Source organism: Notolabrus celidotus, chromosome 18 (genome assembly GCF_009762535.1).
Source record: "Notolabrus celidotus isolate fNotCel1 chromosome 18, fNotCel1.pri, whole genome shotgun sequence".
Lineage (NCBI taxonomy): Eukaryota > Metazoa > Chordata > Actinopteri > Labriformes > Labridae > Notolabrus > Notolabrus celidotus.
The window spans coordinates 23436608-23455063 of record NC_048289.1 but is presented as its reverse complement, the minus strand read 5'-3'; the positions used below and the strand labels follow the sequence as shown (position 1 = coordinate 23455063).

The window sequence follows — 18456 nt, the reverse complement described above, 5'->3', positions numbered from 1 at the left end:
TAACCCTAACCTAATCCTAACCCTAATCATAACCTACCCTAATCAACCCTAACCCTAATCCTAACCTTAATCCTAACCCTAATCCTAACCCTAACCTAACCCTAATCCTAACCCTAACCCTAACCCTAACCCTAACCCTAACCCTTACCCTTACCCTAACCCTAACCCTAACCCTTACCCTTACCCTAACCCTAACCCTAACCCCACCCCTAACCCTAACCCGGTCCCTAACCCCAACTCCTAACCCTAATCCTAACCCTAACCCCTAATCCTAACCCTAACCCTAACCCTAATCCTAACCCTAACCCTAATCCTAACCCTAACCTAACCCTAATCCTAATCCTAACCCTAACCCTATCCTAATCCTAACCCTAACCCTAATCCTAACCCTAATCCTAACCCTAACCCTAATCCTAACCCTAATCATAACCCTAACCCCAATCCTAACCCTAATCCTAACCCTAATCCTAACCCTTACCCTAACCCTAACCCTAACCTTTACCATAACCCTAACCCTTACCCTTACCCTAACCCTTACCCTAACCCTAACCCTAACCCTTACCCTTACCCTTACCCTACCCCTAACCCCACCCCTAATCCTCACCCTAACCCGGTCCCTAACCCCAACTCCTTACCCTAATCCTAACCCTAACCCTAATCCTAACCCTAACCCTAATCCTAACCCTAACCCTAATCCTAACCCTAACCCTAACCCTAATCCTAATCCTAACCCTAACCCTAACCCTAATCCTAACCCTAACCTAACCCTAACCCTAACCCTAACCCTACTTACAATTGTCTTTTTGATCACGGCAACAATTTGTGTTTTCAAGCAAACTTGACTTGAAGGGAAACCAAGGTGACAATGGTCACTGTTCTTAACATATCAGACTATCTCTTCTTACATATTACACATGGAGACCTTTTAGCTACACTGGGAAGAAACCAAGCATACGTGGCCCCTCAAAGCACCCCCTGAGGAACTGCACGGCCTTGGTATTCAGATGAGAAGCTGTGCCACAAGTGCTCACACGTCTGCTAAAAAGAAGAATTCACTGAACCAGTGAGGGGCACCCAGGCAGTGAACGGCCTGCACATGGGTCGTGTAGTAGTGTATCTTAAAGAAATATCCACTTCAGCTGCTCTGTGGGGGGTAGTTCCTGTCCTGTATGTATGGAATATGTCACTGGGTGGTGAGATAGTCTGGATATGATGGAGTTGCTTTGGCGTACAAAACTAGACTTCCTCCCAGGAGAAGCTCTGCTGTAGCTCAACTCTTTTTCAGTGTAGCTTTCAAAGCAGCCTCTCAACACTGATTGATTTCAAACTAACACACTGACTAAAAAGACAGAACCGAATATAAAAGCTAGAGGACAGCACCAGTCGTACACTGCCTTTGATCACACCCCCTGTGTTTCCCTATTTGTGTGCCTCCAGTTTATCTTTAATCATATTCATCTCCCCCCCCTGCCTGCCCCTCCTCCCCTCTCTGTGTTTTGCTCCTTGCACTGACACACACTGATTTATCACGGTTCTGTTTCAAAGGCTGGCACCGTCCTGTTATTGGCCGACAGCCTGACAACACCCACCCAACCAGGGGGTGTGACTGAGGGGAGGAGAGGAGAGAAGTGAGGAGAGAGGACAACCCACAGCCAGATTAGACGGGTCACATGTTTGCTTTCACTGGAAAGGCATGTTTGAGTGAGCAAGGGTCTGATTCTTGATGGTGAACTCTTGTGTCTCCTCCTTTAATCCAGTAACTCATACTTGTAAATTAAAACCCTGAAGCCACCAGCATGACCTCTGCTACCTCTTATCTCTGCACTTTGAGCTTCTAAGTCGGTCAAACTGGAGCAGTCAGGCTACTGAGAGGACATTCAGGGACACCCAATCTCACAACAGCTGCTAGGGTCACCTTGAAAACCAGCAATGACACAGAATAACAGAGAATGCTGCTTCAACACAGAAATCCTAAACCAAGCACGATCAAACAACTGAACAACAAAGGTTCTCAACAGAGCTGAATGTTGTTTGTTTTCTCTGACAAACTCAGATTTAGCTGTGTCTTAATGAGTGACCAAATGTTAAGCAGGAAGCAAGAACTTTCCCTGAATGAAAGGAGATATTGAGAATCAAAGAAGTTATTCAAAGTAAGGCAAGTTACATTTACCACTTTGTACTTTTGGCATTTGGTATCAGTCAAAATGCAACTTCTGATCGCCCACTTTCAAACACAAATGTGTATTATCTTGCGCTCTATCCTAAAACACAAGAAATGTAATCTGCTAATCTTTATCTTCATATCTAACTATGTGTTCACACCAGACGCGAATAAATCATTTGCGCTAATGACGCAAATTCATACGCGCTAATGATTCGTGTGTAGTTGCATTATCTGAACTCAAGCAAATCTATCGCGGCACGATAGCCAATCAGCGTGCAGATCACCTGATGACGTATGATGTTACGTGTGGACCCGGCGGATTTCATTCATTTTCAAAATGGAGGAGAAACTAATCGTGCAGTCTGCGTCTACCCGGAGTTATATGATACTACCTTGTTTGTTTGTTTTACCAAAATAGGAATAAAAAGGAGCTTGCTTGGAGGATGTTTGATGCAAAACATAAAACTTGCACTGGTCCATCTTGGTAGTTTAATTAAAAATTGATATGCATTATTATATGCTACCTGAAGCTTTTTAATTTGAGCTCTACTGTAAACTTCACCACAAATGGGCAGCATAAAGAGGAGTACAGTAAGCTCAAACAGCTCTGTTTTAACATTATCTGTGACATTGGAAATTTAAGGGCCAGCATATTAGCCTGTGCATAAAGTTTACAGCACTGTTGCTGCAGATCATCAACACACAAGTAATTTCTGATAATGAAGACACAGTTAAATATGTCCGTATAATGTTGTCTCCACAGTTCAGCAATATTTTTAGACCCAGATGTTCCATTGATGTCTGATGGTAAAGGGGTCTTACTGCTGTTGTTAACAGACGGCCAACTTCTTTCCAGAATTGATGAGCATTATTCTGACGGAGATTTTTGGCCATGGAGTTGGCCCTCATGGCTTGCTCATTTCTTTTAATGAAGCGTAAGGCATATTTAAATCTGGGATTTGCATGTCCCCTGTGTTCAAATTCTATAGGTTTAAATAAGGCCATGGCATTACCATAGTTAGCCGCCTTGAACATTAGCTAGCCACCTTGCAAGTGGGAAAATGGTGCAGTAATGAGGAAGTAACTAGAAAATATCCAGTGTTCTGGCTGGTCCTGTAACCCTCCTTGACCCTTTTTAAAGTATATTTTAGACAATATATGCCTTCCAACCAGCTAAATGCAGCATAAAAATCTGGGCAGCATGTGACAGAAGAGGTGTTGTGTTTAACTTATCAACATTACTTCATAAAAAGAATAAAAAAGAAAATGTAGAATAAAATAACAAAAATCAATGTCATGTAAAACAGTTTTAGTTTATATTTAGGGCTTTCCAATGTACATAAAAAAAGTTTTAACATTAATTTTGAGTTATCCTCATTGAACCATGATCTGTGAGAATTAAAGAGCACCAATGGACCAAATCTGATTTAAATGGTTAGTAATGGAGTAAAAAAGTAGATTATAAAAAGTGTTCTGACACTTTAGGATAATTGAATATGCCCCCGGGTCAAATTGACCCAGGAACATTATTGCTGTTCCAGAGAAACGAACATAACAGGAGGGTTAAAAAGAAGAGATGTTGTTAGAAGGTTGTACATGCTGTACTACACTGGCCCATACAGAGCTCAACAGGAATATGCCTGTCTCTAGCTGAAGCAGATTGATTTCACTGACAGCACTTCATCACTAGATGGAGCAAGAGTCTTAATTCCTTTGTGCTGTAGTGTGGCTGCACTAGTGTGACTTTTTCAAGGAGCTTTCTCAAACCAGTCTGTCCCCACTCCCATCCACATACAGAGTACACTCTGTCTGAAGGACACACGGCCCACTGCATAATGAAGAGCTTTTCATTCTGGTATGTTATCAGACACAGCAACAAGCTTAGGGACAAACTTCCCTTACTCCACAGGAACAGGAACTTAATGTAAGCATGGTACATGTCACACAAATAATACTCAGAGAAAAACTTCCCATAATCCTTGGTGGTATTTCTCTTTTGTGGACATTTATTTTGGTCTGATGTCTCTGATCTGTTTTATTTCTGTAAGTACGCTTAAATACAAAACACCTCATAATAAATAAACTGTGTTGTTTGACCTTCCAACAGTAGGCCAGCATAGGTGCAGACTCACTGTTGGAAGGTCAAACAACCCACTTCCACTCCACACCAGAGGTTTTGTATGGCACTCAATGTGACAGACCCTCCACACGGGGGCGCAACAGGGTGATAATACAGACAAACTGAGGTGAAATTCTCAAAGACATTCAGTACATGTGTGTATTAAGATAAATAAGTGATAAAGAAGTCGCCCTCAAAAGTTAATGAGATATAAGACCTTAAGATCTATCATAATTTCAAACAAAAAGTAGAAATAAAGGGTTCAACCTCATTTAACCCTTTTATGACCATAGTTATATTCAGGCCGCTTGATTTATTTAGATTTTATGGCTGTTAGAATTGTCAAAAAATGTGCAATGAGTGAGTGCTTCTGCCCCTTTTTCCAAGATAACCTCAACTTTCAGTATCTGGCAGTAATTCAACTTTATTGTGTGTTTATGACACTATAATAACAGATAATAACGGTCATACTCCGGAAGTCCTAGGGGCTACCGTAATGACAACTATATGTGCGCAAAGTTCTATTTCCCCGCTTTCTGGTGGTTTATGAATTTTCTAGATATCTTACGGTTTTGAGAAGTACTCATGTCAAATGCTGTCTGCAGCGACGGTTTGGGAACAAGAGGGTCAAAAAACGTAGTTACTGGCTGAGTTAAATACTTAATGCTGATTGGTCAAAAGTGGATGAAAGCAGTTAAAAATTCTGAATAGCAGAGGTGACACCAGGAACAACCTGATCACACACAACACACATATCGAATCAATCCATGTTAGGGAGTCCAGCATGTTTACAAAGTTTGTTATTTCACCTTGTCTTGTTGACAAAGTTTCCGTTATGTTTAATATTGCTCTAAGTTTATTTGGAGAGCACAAAACTTAAGATCAGGGTTCACGGCTGACCAGTCACCAGCAGAGAAGAGATGACGAGGGAGGAAAACAGCACTGAGTTTAGGGAGGGATGATATAACACAAGGAGCTGAAAGACAGGGACGTCTACCAAACTGAAGAAAACAGACACAAAGCAAACACAAACCTCAACTTGGTATGGCCTGTTGCAGTCTTACAGGACTGGATGAGTGAGATTGCAGAAATGTGAGGGGTGTACTCACTTTTGTGAGATACTGTACATATTAAACTCTATGGCGGTCTATGGATTATGCAGCCAAATGTGGGGAAATTGATACGACTATCTAGTGAAACAAACAAAAATAATAATAATTCAGACACATTCACAGAAAAAAAAGAACTTTAAAGATTCTAAAACACAAAACAGAAGAAATAAACAAACAAAAAAAGCTATCCGACAGAACAATTCGCCTAATATCCCTGCAGCAATGCGGCACCTCACAGCCTCCTCTAATGGTGGCCCTGGTGCCAACATCAGTATCTGCCCTATTTCTAATGAATTCATTAAAACAACTGGGACAAGAACATTCAGAAATTTTAAACACAGAACGAACATATACCAAATTTAAAAACAGAACTGAGCTCAACAATTAAGGCTTGCATAACAACCGTGAGAAACAAATGAAGTGAGAGTCATTTGAGAGTGATGGCTTCAAACTTTAATTCTCTTAATTTCGGTGTTTTTGCACCTGCAGGTTGGCTGTGTGTGTGAGGAAATTTAATTTATAAAAGCGTCCTGGTGTGCTTTAAAATGTTCAAATTTGGATTAAATGGCGTTTGAAAACCTTTTTCAATGCCTTGACTTTGTGCTTTGTTCAAATTTCATTTTATTTCTTCTAGTAGAACAAGCGGAAGTGAAACTTAAAATCGTTTGTTGTTTGTGAGTGTGTGCGTGTGTGTGTGTGAGTGTGTGTGGTTGTCTGAGTCAAGAGGCCAAGAGGTAAAAGTTGAAAAAGTTCCCACGAGAACTTTCCTATAGAGTGTCTCTATTCAGGAAGCTGTGGCTTTGACTTGCGTCTGTTCACATCTCCTCATCAGCACTATGCATTTCTCTCCATATATAGCGTGTGTGTGTGTGTATGTGTGTGCATGTATGTGCATGTGTGTAATGTACACATGTCTGTGTTTGACAATCAGATGTCACCCCACGTGTCAGGTGGTTCAGAAGGAAACCCCACAGGAACCCAAGTCAGGCTCAGAGAGGTCAAAAAAAAGTCAAACTGCCTGCTTTCATCGACAAACTTCAACTCTCACTACGCCCCGTCAACCGTCTGTCAACCACAATCTACCCTGTCAGAGCTTCCACTTTTATTTCAGGAGAGGTGTTATGCTGCTACTGCAACCATTATGCAAAACAATATGACAAAGAAATGGTTTTAAAATACACCTTGAGTTATCTGTCTGGAATCAGATACCACAACCTGCTAAAAATCAATATTTCCCTGAGGCTTGTTTTCAGACTATTTTAATGTATTTAGGAACATCTATACATGGAACACAAACACAAACAAGTGTTTGAATTTAAAATGGATTGTTGAATCAAAGTGAAAAAAAATGAAGGAGGTAGAGTGGGTTGTGGGTGTTTCAGACTCCAGTTTCAGCTCTGATATCCGGAGACAGTCTGATCCACAGACAGCTGCAGGCTCGGCTCCTCCACTCCACTGTGAGACACACATACATACAGAATCAAACCATTACACATTATGTTACACTGAGTATGCTAACTCGTTTCATTAGAGTAAAATTAATATACTAAAATGTGTAGCATGTTATTACCATTATGACCATTGTTTTAACAGCATTCTTATTTATATTTTATTCTATCTTATTTATTTTTATTTTATTTTTATGGTATTTATCTGATTTGATTTGATTTATTTATCTTTAATTATTATTATTATTATTTTTTTAAGTTTTTCATCTTACTTTCCTCTATCTTGTTTTAGCCTTTTATCATTTTACATATTCTTGTTGTTTTCTGTCGCTCTGTTTTTTTTAAGCACTTTGGGCTGCATGCTTGAATGTATGAAAAGGGCTATATAAATACAAATGAGTTGAGTTGAGTTAGCATGCTAACATAAGTTAATAAGACCCACAAACAGTGGGTACAGCTGGGGCTAATGTCTGAAGTTTCTCAGGTATGACCAAGCAGCAACCTCCGGTCTAAAAATATGAGTCCAATGCGGAGGGTTAAAAACTGCAGTTTCTCGAGTGTCCGCTTGAGGCTGGCTCCAAAAGTACCAGAAACCAAATACACACAAATTCAAAAAAGCCGATCTTTACAGCAGAAATAAACATGTTTACAGCCTGGTACAAAAGACGAGTGTAGACTGGATAGCTCATTTCTCCATCGGCACACATTGTAGGGGGGGTGAATATTTTTCTAACGCTGCAATTTCGAAGATATTGAGATTACGAGTCTTCCAATGAGAGGCACAGCTGACTTGATCAACAGGTGGGAACACTGCAGCTGTTGGCTAGGAGGCTCAAAACCCGCCTCTTTACATCACAATCGCTCGACAGCAGCAATATGGCTGCCGCCACCGATAGGCCTCAAAACAGCGCTTCAGAAACAGACGGGTGACGTCACGGATACTACGTCCATATTTTATACAGTCTATGGGTATGACCTAATGATGTGGTTGAGTGTTTTATCACTAGACTGAATATAAGGGCCTGTGTCCACTAACGGGGTTTTTGCGCTGGTAGTCTATTTTCCACACAAAACCTATGCAGTTTAGCGTTTTCAGTACTCAGCGTCCAAAGCCAAACAACACTTTCGGCATCAGCTGTTTTTTGTCACTGGGCGTACAGCACTCTCAGCTGAAAACTGTTTAACTTTTGGGACACCAGAATGGTCATCAATGTCCCTTCCCCCTGAAACACCAATCAAAAATCAGGAAGGGGTGGGGCTTCCAATATCATCTCTGCCAACAACAATGGAGGAGATCCGTACAGGGGAGATAATAACCAGACTTGTTTTTCATGGGTACAGTTTTCAGGTCTAGAGCTGGCTGTAGTGTTAGGATACCTTCACAATATTTTTCACTTTTTTTTAATTAGAGCAAACATTAAGCATTCAGAACATTTTAAAACAGAGATAACAGCCGTGACAGAGGGAAGCAGAGGTGCTGTGGGACAACCTCCTTAATCTAGCAACAGTAAAGGCTGATTTATACTTCTGCGTTGAATCGACGGCATGGCCTACGCCGGGGGTCCGCGTAGCTTCCGTACCTACGCAGAGGCATACGCACGTAGCTGGCGTGCACCTCCTCCAAAATGAAACTATACGTAGAATCAACACGGACCGCAAGCCCTGTGATTGGTCGGCTCGGCGGCTTGTATTTCCCGCATTTACAGCACTTCCGGAATCCCTACTCATCGGCCGTATATCTCATCTCCTCCTCTCTATTCTTCATGTAATCATGTCTGTATGATAAACAGCAACATGTATCAGCTGTAGATTAACACGCTCTGAATCGCTGTGGAAAAGTAAACAGAGATCGCAGCGGGGCCGGAAGCACGCGACCGGCTATCAGATGGACTGCACTGCCCTCAAGCGTCTCGGCGGAGAATTGCTGCGTGACACGGACACATCGACGCACAAGTATGTGGTGCTCCTGTCTGCGTCAGCCCCTGCTGCATAGGGGCGACGCACAAGTATAACTCAGCCTTAAGCGACTGTGAGCCTCCCAGAGTGGGGCTTTGGGGGCTGCCAGTGTAAAAATGCTGTTAGTGGACACAGGCCCTAATTCATCTTGAGGTAATGAACTAGGGAAACAAATGTAAGCACAGTCCTCTAGTAAATAAATATTCAGTCTGAAACACGAGGCTGAAAGTATTTGACATTTTCTGCAAGTAGATTCAAATCAATGTAGCATTTACCTGAGGACATAAGTAACACAGAGGATACAGAGTTGATGGTTGGTACCCTGTCTAGACCTAGAGGGTCTGCCACTTGGGATGACAGCACTGTGAGTCTCCACCCAGACGTAGCCTCCACCTCTCACCAGCATCCTGTACTGCCCGCTGACCGACTGAGTCTTCCAGTACACTGCAAAGAGGCAGACAAAGGATGGTAAAGCCATTACATTTACAGGGGTGTAACTTGCATGTGTGTACTTACAGTTGAAATGGTTTTTGGTCAAACAGTTCGTGTCCACAGTATGACAGAGATTGTAGATGGAACGGCCAATCAGCTCCTCTGGACTGTAACCTAACAAAAACTGCACTCTGCAAAAACACAAAGAAAAAACTGTCTGAATTCAAAACACTGCTCATAAACTAACCTGTAACATCACCCAAGCACAAATTCATGTATGAATAAGTCTGTTTTTTGGATTGAAACACGCTCTTGACAGTGTAAGCTCTATGCAAAGACCAATTTTACTTACTCAGCAGTGGCCACAATCACAAACATGTCACAAATTTTAAAAAAGGAGAATACAAAACAGGAACAAAGCAGCAGTCATAGTCCTGAATGACTTTCTCTATGATCTTTGTCACTTTAAATTAACCCTTTACAGCCTTGTTTTCTTTTTACGATTCCAATAAACTAGCTTCGACATTTTTTAAAACTCCTTATTTCAACTTCTATCAAGTTTCAAGTTCTTCCCACAGATAGAGCACAGAGGCAGCATGAATAATGCAGAAATAACAAATGAAGAAGAAGCTGAATAAAACTAAATACTGTGAATATTTCATGTGGATCAATTATAGTATGAAAATGGTCAGTCTTGTTGTTGAAGGACTTGTTTGTTTTTTGAAGTTATAAAGGCTTTGTTCACACTGCAGGCAAAAGTGGCCCAAATCAGATTTTTTTTGGGGGGGTCAAGTGGCCAGGTCAGATTTTTTAGAGGCAGTGTGAACACTCAAATTTGGCCCAAATCAGATTTTTTCAAATCAGATTTAGACCACTTCCATATGTGGTCCTGAATCAGATACAGATCAGATTTTTTTCAATGCAACCTCAGTGTGAATGGCCAAGACAGACTTGATGCACATTTGATACTTTCACGTCACTTGATAGCGACACACGTCACAATTCTGTGCGGCGGTAACCTTGCAAAAATGGAGGATAGCAACGATGGAGCAAGTCAATTGAGTGTCCTGCCGAAGGAGTCTTGGGGAGAGCCGCTGACAGATGTAATTGAAAGTTGCCCTCGACATCTGGAAGTTTTGAGTAAACTCTGTCTCTGTGAAACTATTAACGTTGCAGACCCACCACTCCTGACTCCGTCTCCGCATCCAAATCGGATCTGAGCATTAAGCCTTGCAGTGTGAACGTAGCCAAAGAGGTGCCCCTGTTATTTTCACTCTGTTTCATAACCAGCTAAAATTCCTCACTGGAGCTTTAAAACCTTGTCTTACACAAGTGAAAGATGAGTGACTGCTTTTAAGTAATTCAGACCATTATCTTTAGATATATTGGTTTCCAAAGTCTTCTCTCAGTTCTCCTTGATAATTAAGAGAGATGAAGAAGAGAGAGAGGAAATTTGCATGGAGCGATGTGGAAGTAAGTCAAACTGACTCATCTGTTGTTTCATGAACCTACAGAGCTAATATCACTGCAGCTTATGAAGACAGGAATGGCTTTAACAATCTTCCTTCCTCTTTCTCAAAGATTTCTTTACTTTCAGTTTAAAAGTTGCAAAATGTTTCAACAAGTCTCCCCCCCCTGTCTTGGATGAGCCTGTCACGCCAGGTCCTTCTACTTCTGTACTGATTTTTCCCTCAAGGGCTTCAAAACTAGCCTGCTCCCTTCAGCTTTCTTTGTGTGCCACAGTAAGATAAAAAACAAACTCAGATGCTATGATGGACCATTTTATGGTTTGTCCATCCTGTTGCTTCAAACCAGCCCCAAAACATGAAAAAAAGTCAGACAAACTTCTCTTAAATTCTCCACGTTTAAGTTATTTTCAGCCTCATTTAATATGAAATTCAAGCCGGTAATTGAAACTGAAAAAACGTCAACAAGAAGCCACCAATTTGAATAAATCTCACTTCTCTCTTCTATGTGTGTGTTCTGTCGAGTGTGCTTTGTGTGAATCACCTCTGGTCACAGTAGGTGAACTTCATGTCCATGCTGTGCTGGCTGGTGAAGGTGTTTGCACTGAGGAGTGTGTGTGAGAGTGGCAGAGGCTGGCAGGTCAGCAGAAGGCAGGAAACCCGGCAGGAAGATGCAGTGATGCACACCTTCGCTCGGCCCTGACAGTGAAGAACCTGAGACAGCAGAGAGAGAGAGAGAGAGAGGAGAGAGAGAGAGAGAGAGAGAGAGAGAGAGAGAGAGAGAGAGAGAGAGAGAGTTGACAGATGAATGCATGAGGATTGTTTTTCTTCATACATCGTTGAGTCCTGAATGTTCATGAAGACAGGTAAAAAAAAAAAGTCTGATCTTTGGTTTCATGTGGTTTTTCTCACAAACCTTCCACGTAGCCGACTTGAGGTTGGTGCTTCTTCCTCTGTGTGTCAGAGCGCTTTTAATCCTCATGACAAAGTCCCTCTTTCCATCAAGCCAAACCTCCCCTAAAGAACACGCAACTTAGTGAGCTACATGGACAAAGCCGTGCAAAAAAACAACACACAAAGACAGGATACACAACCCAGACTTAATGATGACTGTTTCAGCTAATGTCTTCATCACACACCCGTTGCTAGGCGTAGGTTATTTCTGATTTCTTCGTGGTCACAAGGGTGAGTGAACTCGAAAATGTTGTGTCCCATCAGCTCAGTCTGTCAGAGAAGATGAAGAACAGTTTCACCATCAAACCCTGAATCCTGCACACTCATCATTTCTCTCTTAAAGTGCAAATGTGTGTGTTTATGTGTGTACCTGTGTCAACCCCATGTACTTGCTGACGTTGTGAGAAAGGAAGATCATGTCTCCCTCTGCAGACAGAACCATCAGAAACCCCTCCAGGGTTTTCAGGTACATGTTTGTTTCCACATCTTCCTCTGATACTTTCTCCTCATCGTCAAGTCTTGCGTCACACTCACTCTGTCGCTCATCTCTGCTGTTTGACGGTCCACACTCTACTGCTTTACCTCCCTCTGATTTAATCCCGGGGTTTCCTTGGACAGAGAGAAAAAGAAAGTCAGTTGTTCAAGGTGGATCAGGGGGTGCTCTTCATTTAATCCAGTGGTGTTCAAACTTTTTTCAAAGAGGGCCACATTTGATGTTGTCAGAATACCTCAGGGCCATTCTCTCCTACCGAGACTTAGGAATCATAAAAGTTATATATGAAATATCTATTTAATAACAATTATTTTACTTTTAACTCTGAAAGGATTAGACATTAAAAAATTATGTGGTGTATTCTTGATTACTTACTATACTAGAGACTGTGTGTCTGTGTCTGTGTCTGTGTCTGTGTCTGTGTGTGTGTGTGTGAGTATGTGTCTGTTCCAGGTGCTATTTCTCATGCTATCAAAGACTTCCTCTGTCTAACACTCATCTCAGCTCTGCTGGTCTTGTGACGGCAGTAAACCACAACAAACTGCTGCTCTCCACCCTACGAAGATGTTTTTCTGCTCCACAGGACACTTCATCCAAATGACACTTTGAAATACTTTGATACATAGAAATTACCTACATGTACTTTATTTGTAGGTTTACATTTAGAAGCGTATCATTATGGACTCATAAATTCCTTTATAGCTGAATCAGGCGAGCAGTTTGCATGTATTGCCATGTTGCGTAGCTGACATGACTGCACTGATAACTCCTGTCTACTGCTGTCTGCTGCCTGCTGATGGAGGTACCCCGATGATGCTACTGTAACATGATTTAGAATTTACATTTGGGCACATCAGGGGCAATTTTAGGATCGGATGTTTAGGGGTGCTGAGCCAGGTAAGATAAATTTCACTGTTTTGTACATTTTAATGCAATTTCATTCCCACATTTGTGAAAGAAAAGTATGACACTTTTTGGGAAAGTCTGTGACTAAACCATCAAATCTGATAAAGGTTATTGAAATGCTGAGCCACAGCAAACAAGAAATGGATTGGAATCATGAAAGAAACATATGGTAACCCTTATTTCTGGGGAAGGACAACTCATTTTGATACAGCAGCACCTCAACATACATAAACTGTATGCATGTTTCTGGAGTAAACCGGCCCCTTATAGTGAGTACCAAAAATACCCAAAATTGACATTGGAGTTATTTTTTGGACTTTCATTTGAAATCCAATGCACAACATGTAAAACGTGGTGGTGCTGCTGTAGTTTTGTTTATGTTGATTATGAGTTTTCCATTATGAGAGGCACAGCTGACTTGATTGACAGGAACACTGAAGCTGTTGGCGAGGAGGCTCAAAGCCCGCCTTTTTACCTCACACTAGCTTGGCCGAAGTTTGGGTGAGTTCAGCATTTCCAATATGGCTCCCGCCGACGATTGGCTTCAAAACAGCGCCTCAGAATGTTTTAAGACCGGAGGTTGCTGCTTGGCTACAACCTGCAGACCCGCCCTCTCCCCCCTTTATACAAATCTCTGCAGAACTCTTAACATTGATTTAATCAAAACAATGAGCTATAATAAAATAAACGTTCTGTACAGTGTGTAGGAATAAAGATATAAGCTCTCAAGACCATACCTGTTATTTTGTACCAGGCTGTAGGTAGACGTGTTTATTTCATGCATCATTAACATGAGCGCTAATGAGGATTCCTTTACTTTTGGCGCCAGCCTCAAGTGGACACTTGAAGATCTGCACTTTTTTTGCACTTCCACTTTGGCTTTAATCTTTTAAACACTGAATGTTTGAACAGGTATTGATCAGGTATTGATTAAGCAGGTAGACATATTGAGGAATCATGTTAAATTACTCTCAAACAAGGAAGTCACTTAGTTTTGGGATGATAATTTACTTTATGACAACCTAATTTAATCTTTTTTTGATAAGATCTGCTTTTTAAGTTATCATTCTAAGAATAGAAGAAATTATGAAGGGAACTATTTATTTTTAAGTATAATTTAAGATGAATTGCAAAGTAAGGATAAACAGATTCAAAGGGATCGCACGCTGTTAACTAAGCTTTCCTCATATCACATATTATTTTGCATATACATTTTGCAACAGAGATATCATCACATCCATCAGTGAAGATGCAGGGACACTTGAAATATCAATATCTCTACATATTTAACTGTGTGTACCTTTGAGCAGTGCGTGCATGCGTATGTAGCTGAGCGTGAGCCGGATGACGGACGGTTTGTCCAGGTGAGCTCTGACGGATGGCTCGAGCGGCAGGAGACGGGATAAATCCCCGAACACGTCCGACTCCACCTGTCGTCTCCTCCTGGCTGCGTCGCGGCTGATCGCCCTGCAGGGGTCAAAGGTCAGGACAGAAAATGCTGACTCATGCTAACTTCATCAAATTCACATTTGGATTTTATGTGAAGTCACACAAGGACTGTCAGAGTCAACTTTACTAAATTTCACAAAATCTGTTAACCCTTTAAATACTTTTACTACGCTCTTCGCAGATTCTTATTGAGATTTCTGCCTTTACAACAACCAGAAACTGATCATCAGTGATGTCTGGGGACATAAATGTCCATAACTGAGCAGGCACTCTGCAGGCACATGTTCCAGTTTGACCGCTCAATGACTTTTTGACATTAGGAGAGAGACAGTAGGGATTTCTCAACATGTAGGGAAGCGTGCGATGCTGCGATGACGCTGGTGAGTTAGGAAACATTCAATTAAGCTGCTTCCACTATTACGCAAAGCACCAAAATGTGAGCTACATGTGTGAGCACATGGCTTTTCACCCTACTTCAATCAGAATTGTTCCCATCAGCTCATTTGCTCATGTGAGGAAATCTGTTTCTTTTGTTGAAGGCAAAAAAGGTTGTAAAAGCGTACAACTCTGTTTCTTACCCTGCTTACTTTTTTCGACAATAACACAGCTGTGATTTTACAGACAAACACATAGACTAGGAGTTGACAGAGACACAAATAGAAAATAATATCTGTATTTAGAACACTGGAGAAACCAAACAAAGACCCAAAGTAGAATGAATTGTTATTTGACCCTAAACCGTCATTATAGATCATCTGAATATCTGTACAGTGTCCTGCGATACAAAACAAAGACGTATCCTGACCAAATACAGGCTGAGTGACCACCAGCTAGCTGTAGAGATAGGGAGACACAGGCAGACATGGCTGCCCGGAGAGGAGGGTCTATGTGCTCACTGCTCCACAGGGGACATAGAGACAGAGATGCACTTCCTCCTCCACTGTAGCAAGTTTTCTTTACTAAGAGATTCCCACTAACAAACTTCCTGACATTAACCCCAGAAGAGAAACTGTCAGTTCTCCCAGGGGAAGGGTCAGCAGCTCCTCTGGCTGCTAAATATGTGTCGGCCTGTCACAGCCTGAGGGACGCACTATCCGATAATATCTGATTTTAGGTGAAGGTTTTATGAGCATACCGCATCAAGTGAGGACATTGAGATATGCTGTATGGGTAATCGTTCATTAATGCGTATAAAATATGTAATATATATAATATGTAATGAATATATATGTAATAAATGTGTACGAATTGTATGTGCTTTGGCAACATGTCTTTGTTCATGCCAATAAAGCAAATTGAATTGAAAATTGAATTGAATTGAATAAGAAATAAATTCAAACACATGGAAGAGTAAATCAAACGGATCAGAGGTTTATGTGTCAGATAAGATTGTAAATCTATGGCAGCGTCTACAGGATGTCGTGAGACACCTCCCTGTCCGACAGGGAAGACTTCACTCAGTGAGGGAAATTTTCTTGGGTGAATGTGTGAAAACAGCTCTTTGTTCATCACCTCACTTTTACTTTCAATATTGGTGGATTTAACGGCAACAGTTTTGAATTTGCACCACATATTTTGTCAACAGGGCTTTTATTTTGGGTGTTTTCAATGTGGTGTTGTCATCACAACTTTTTAAAGTCACAATGTAAATCTTTACTGTAGCTCGGCTTGGCTGATGTCTAGATAAAATATTGTGAAATTGAGAAAAATTGTGCCGTGTTTTTTTTATTCATGCACTTTTGAATCACACACATCTTACACTAATACATTTTGAAACTCAAAATTAAATCCAACAGTGTCCTCAAATCAGAGAGCAGGCAGCTTTTGGGTGTTATGATGCAAATTGGTTGTGCCTGATTTTAGTCAAATGTTTCTCTGGAAAGTACTCAAAACTTTTCTTATATATCTATTAATTTGTTCGGGACAGATGCATTAAAAAACATTGCTTATTGAAGTGTACAAAGCAGATGCCATGCATACAGGTGTCTTGCCAAGGCTAATTTGCACCCCCTGTCCCTGGTCAGACTTCCAAATGTAAAACAGAAACGACAGAGTATTGAGTTTATGATAATACAACCATTAAAACATTAAATAAGATCAATATTTGAAAATAATTTGAAAACATGTAATCCCCCAAATGTATGACCCTTGTATAATCTGTTCTGATGTGCAGGTAAAACATGACAAAGTGTAATATTTGAGCAGGGCGTGTGCTCAGTAGGAATCATCAACAACTCATTAAAAAAGGAAACTGAGGTGAAGTCAAGATAATCATCTCAGGAAGAAGAGTGCAGATTTTTGAGAATGTGTTGTAATTTCTCATTGAATTTGATCAGTGGTGGACAAAGTATACAGCTTCATTACTTAAGTCAAAGTATAGATCGTCCTGGTCAAATATTACTCCAATACAAGTGAAAGTTGCTCTGTCAAATTATTACTTGAGTTAAAGTACTGAAGTAATTGCTTTTAAAAATACTTAAGTATTCAAAGTACTTCTTGAAAAATCTTAAAACGTTGTATTTTCACAAAGTATGAGTGCAGTCAAGACGACATAGGAGTGTATTCTGTTACATTATGTTTATTTACATTACTTGAAATCTCTAAAAACTATACCATGGAATAAAAACAGCAACTAAGTTTCTCCAAGCACAGACAACTTAGTTTGAAATGTTCATCTGGAATGAAACAAATGTTACGTAGCTCAACACACTTTCTCAGGTTGGACAGTGAATGTCTATATGTTTGGGCAGAGTGGGAAACAGGGAGAACATTTCAAAAACCTCTAACACGGGCTTAATATATGGCCATGGGTGCTCAGGAGGAGAATTATAACCATCATCACCACCTCTAAATGAACTGCCTGATCTAAGTGAAATTCGCTCTGTGTTTGCTCCACGTTCCGTGGGATCAGATTTCAGAAAAGAGAAGGAAATTTATGAGCTGACTTCAAATGAAAAGTAGTGAGTAACTAGAGCACTGATATAAATGTAGTGCAGTTAAAAAGTACAATAATTGTCTTCTGAATGTAGTGGAGTAAAAGTAATAAGTTCCCCCAAAAAATAATACTCAACTAAAATACAGATACTCAAAAAATGTACTTAAGTACAGTGCTCAAGTAAATTTACTCTGTTACTGTCCACCACTGAGTTTGATGCAGACTTAATAACCTGAAGATCCTGCAGCACAGAACAGTAAGAAGAGTAGCACCAGTATAGATGTTTCAAAGTGTGATGAGTTTATTAATCACGTCTCAGAGTGTCATGTTTTTCTTTCTACTTTCCTCTAGATTTGACGATGCAATATGTATATATTTCTTTACAGTGTAATATATGCTGTAATACTCTGCTTCACTTGAATGAATGTTCACTGTGTTTCTGCATCGCAGGTGGAGCATTTCCTCATTTCATTGTATTGTATGTTGTAAACTGAGTGCATGAGCTCTCTTCTTATTATGAAAGATAAAAATGTTCATCATGCATCTCTGCCAGAAAAGACAGATAAACTTAATTACTTTGTCGTGTTTAGGTTGCACAATGTGCATAAAGAGAGAAAAGCATTGTTGTCAAGTTATCTTGATGCCCTGTCTGGTCTCACCACACCACCTCCCAAACAGTTCAACATTCAGATTCCCTTTTAATCAAAGTTACCTTCTCTTCTCCTTGTCAGCTGTCATTGTGTCCCACAGGCGTCTCTATCCGCTGTCATGGTGAAGCTGGCATCGGTATAAAGAGACAGCAGGAGCTCACAGCTCGGCAGGGAATCTCCTCGCTACAATTTGCAGCATTGCAGGCCGTCTAATTAATCAGGGAGGCAATCAGCAGCGCCAAATGTCACCAGGCGAGTGATCCCCTGCAGAACAGGGGACTTGACTCCATCGAGTGTCTCCTCCCATCTTCTCTGCATGCATCACCTAAAGGCCTCCAGAACTGATGATAGGTCAGCCTGCTAGGAACAGCA

The 18456-nt window shown here is 40.9% G+C and overlaps 1 protein-coding gene across 1 annotated transcript; it reads right to left on the bottom strand.

Moving 5' to 3' along the window:
* Positions 1-5789: 5789 nt before the first annotated feature.
* Positions 5790-18338, bottom strand: LOC117830290 (endothelial PAS domain-containing protein 1-like). The gene is made up of 9 exons (XM_034708343.1): positions 18147-18338; positions 14351-14517; positions 12022-12260; positions 11837-11921; positions 11614-11714; positions 11242-11411; positions 9316-9422; positions 9075-9243; positions 5790-6850 (listed from the first exon to the last, which is right to left on the bottom strand). Exons 1-9 carry the CDS (start codon positions 18170-18172, stop codon positions 6787-6789), a joined length of 1128 nt encoding a protein of 375 aa, XP_034564234.1. The 5' UTR covers positions 18173-18338; the 3' UTR covers positions 5790-6786.
* Between the last annotated feature and the right edge of the window lie 118 nt (positions 18339-18456).

What these genes read in the sequence shown, in the direction of transcription:
- LOC117830290 (XM_034708343.1), bottom strand. Translation starts at nt 18,172, where the DNA reads ATGACAGCTGACAAGGAGAAGAGAAG. An exon ending in TAACCTACGCCTAGCAACGG is followed by an intron (nt 11,715 to 11,836) that starts GTGTGTGATGAA and finishes CGTGTTCTTTAG; the next exon opens with GGGAGGTTTGGCTTGATGGA. An exon ending in TGTGTTACTTATGTCCTCAG is followed by an intron (nt 6,851 to 9,074) that starts GTAAATGCTACA and finishes TGTGTCTCACAG; the next exon opens with TGGAGTGGAGGAGCCGAGCC.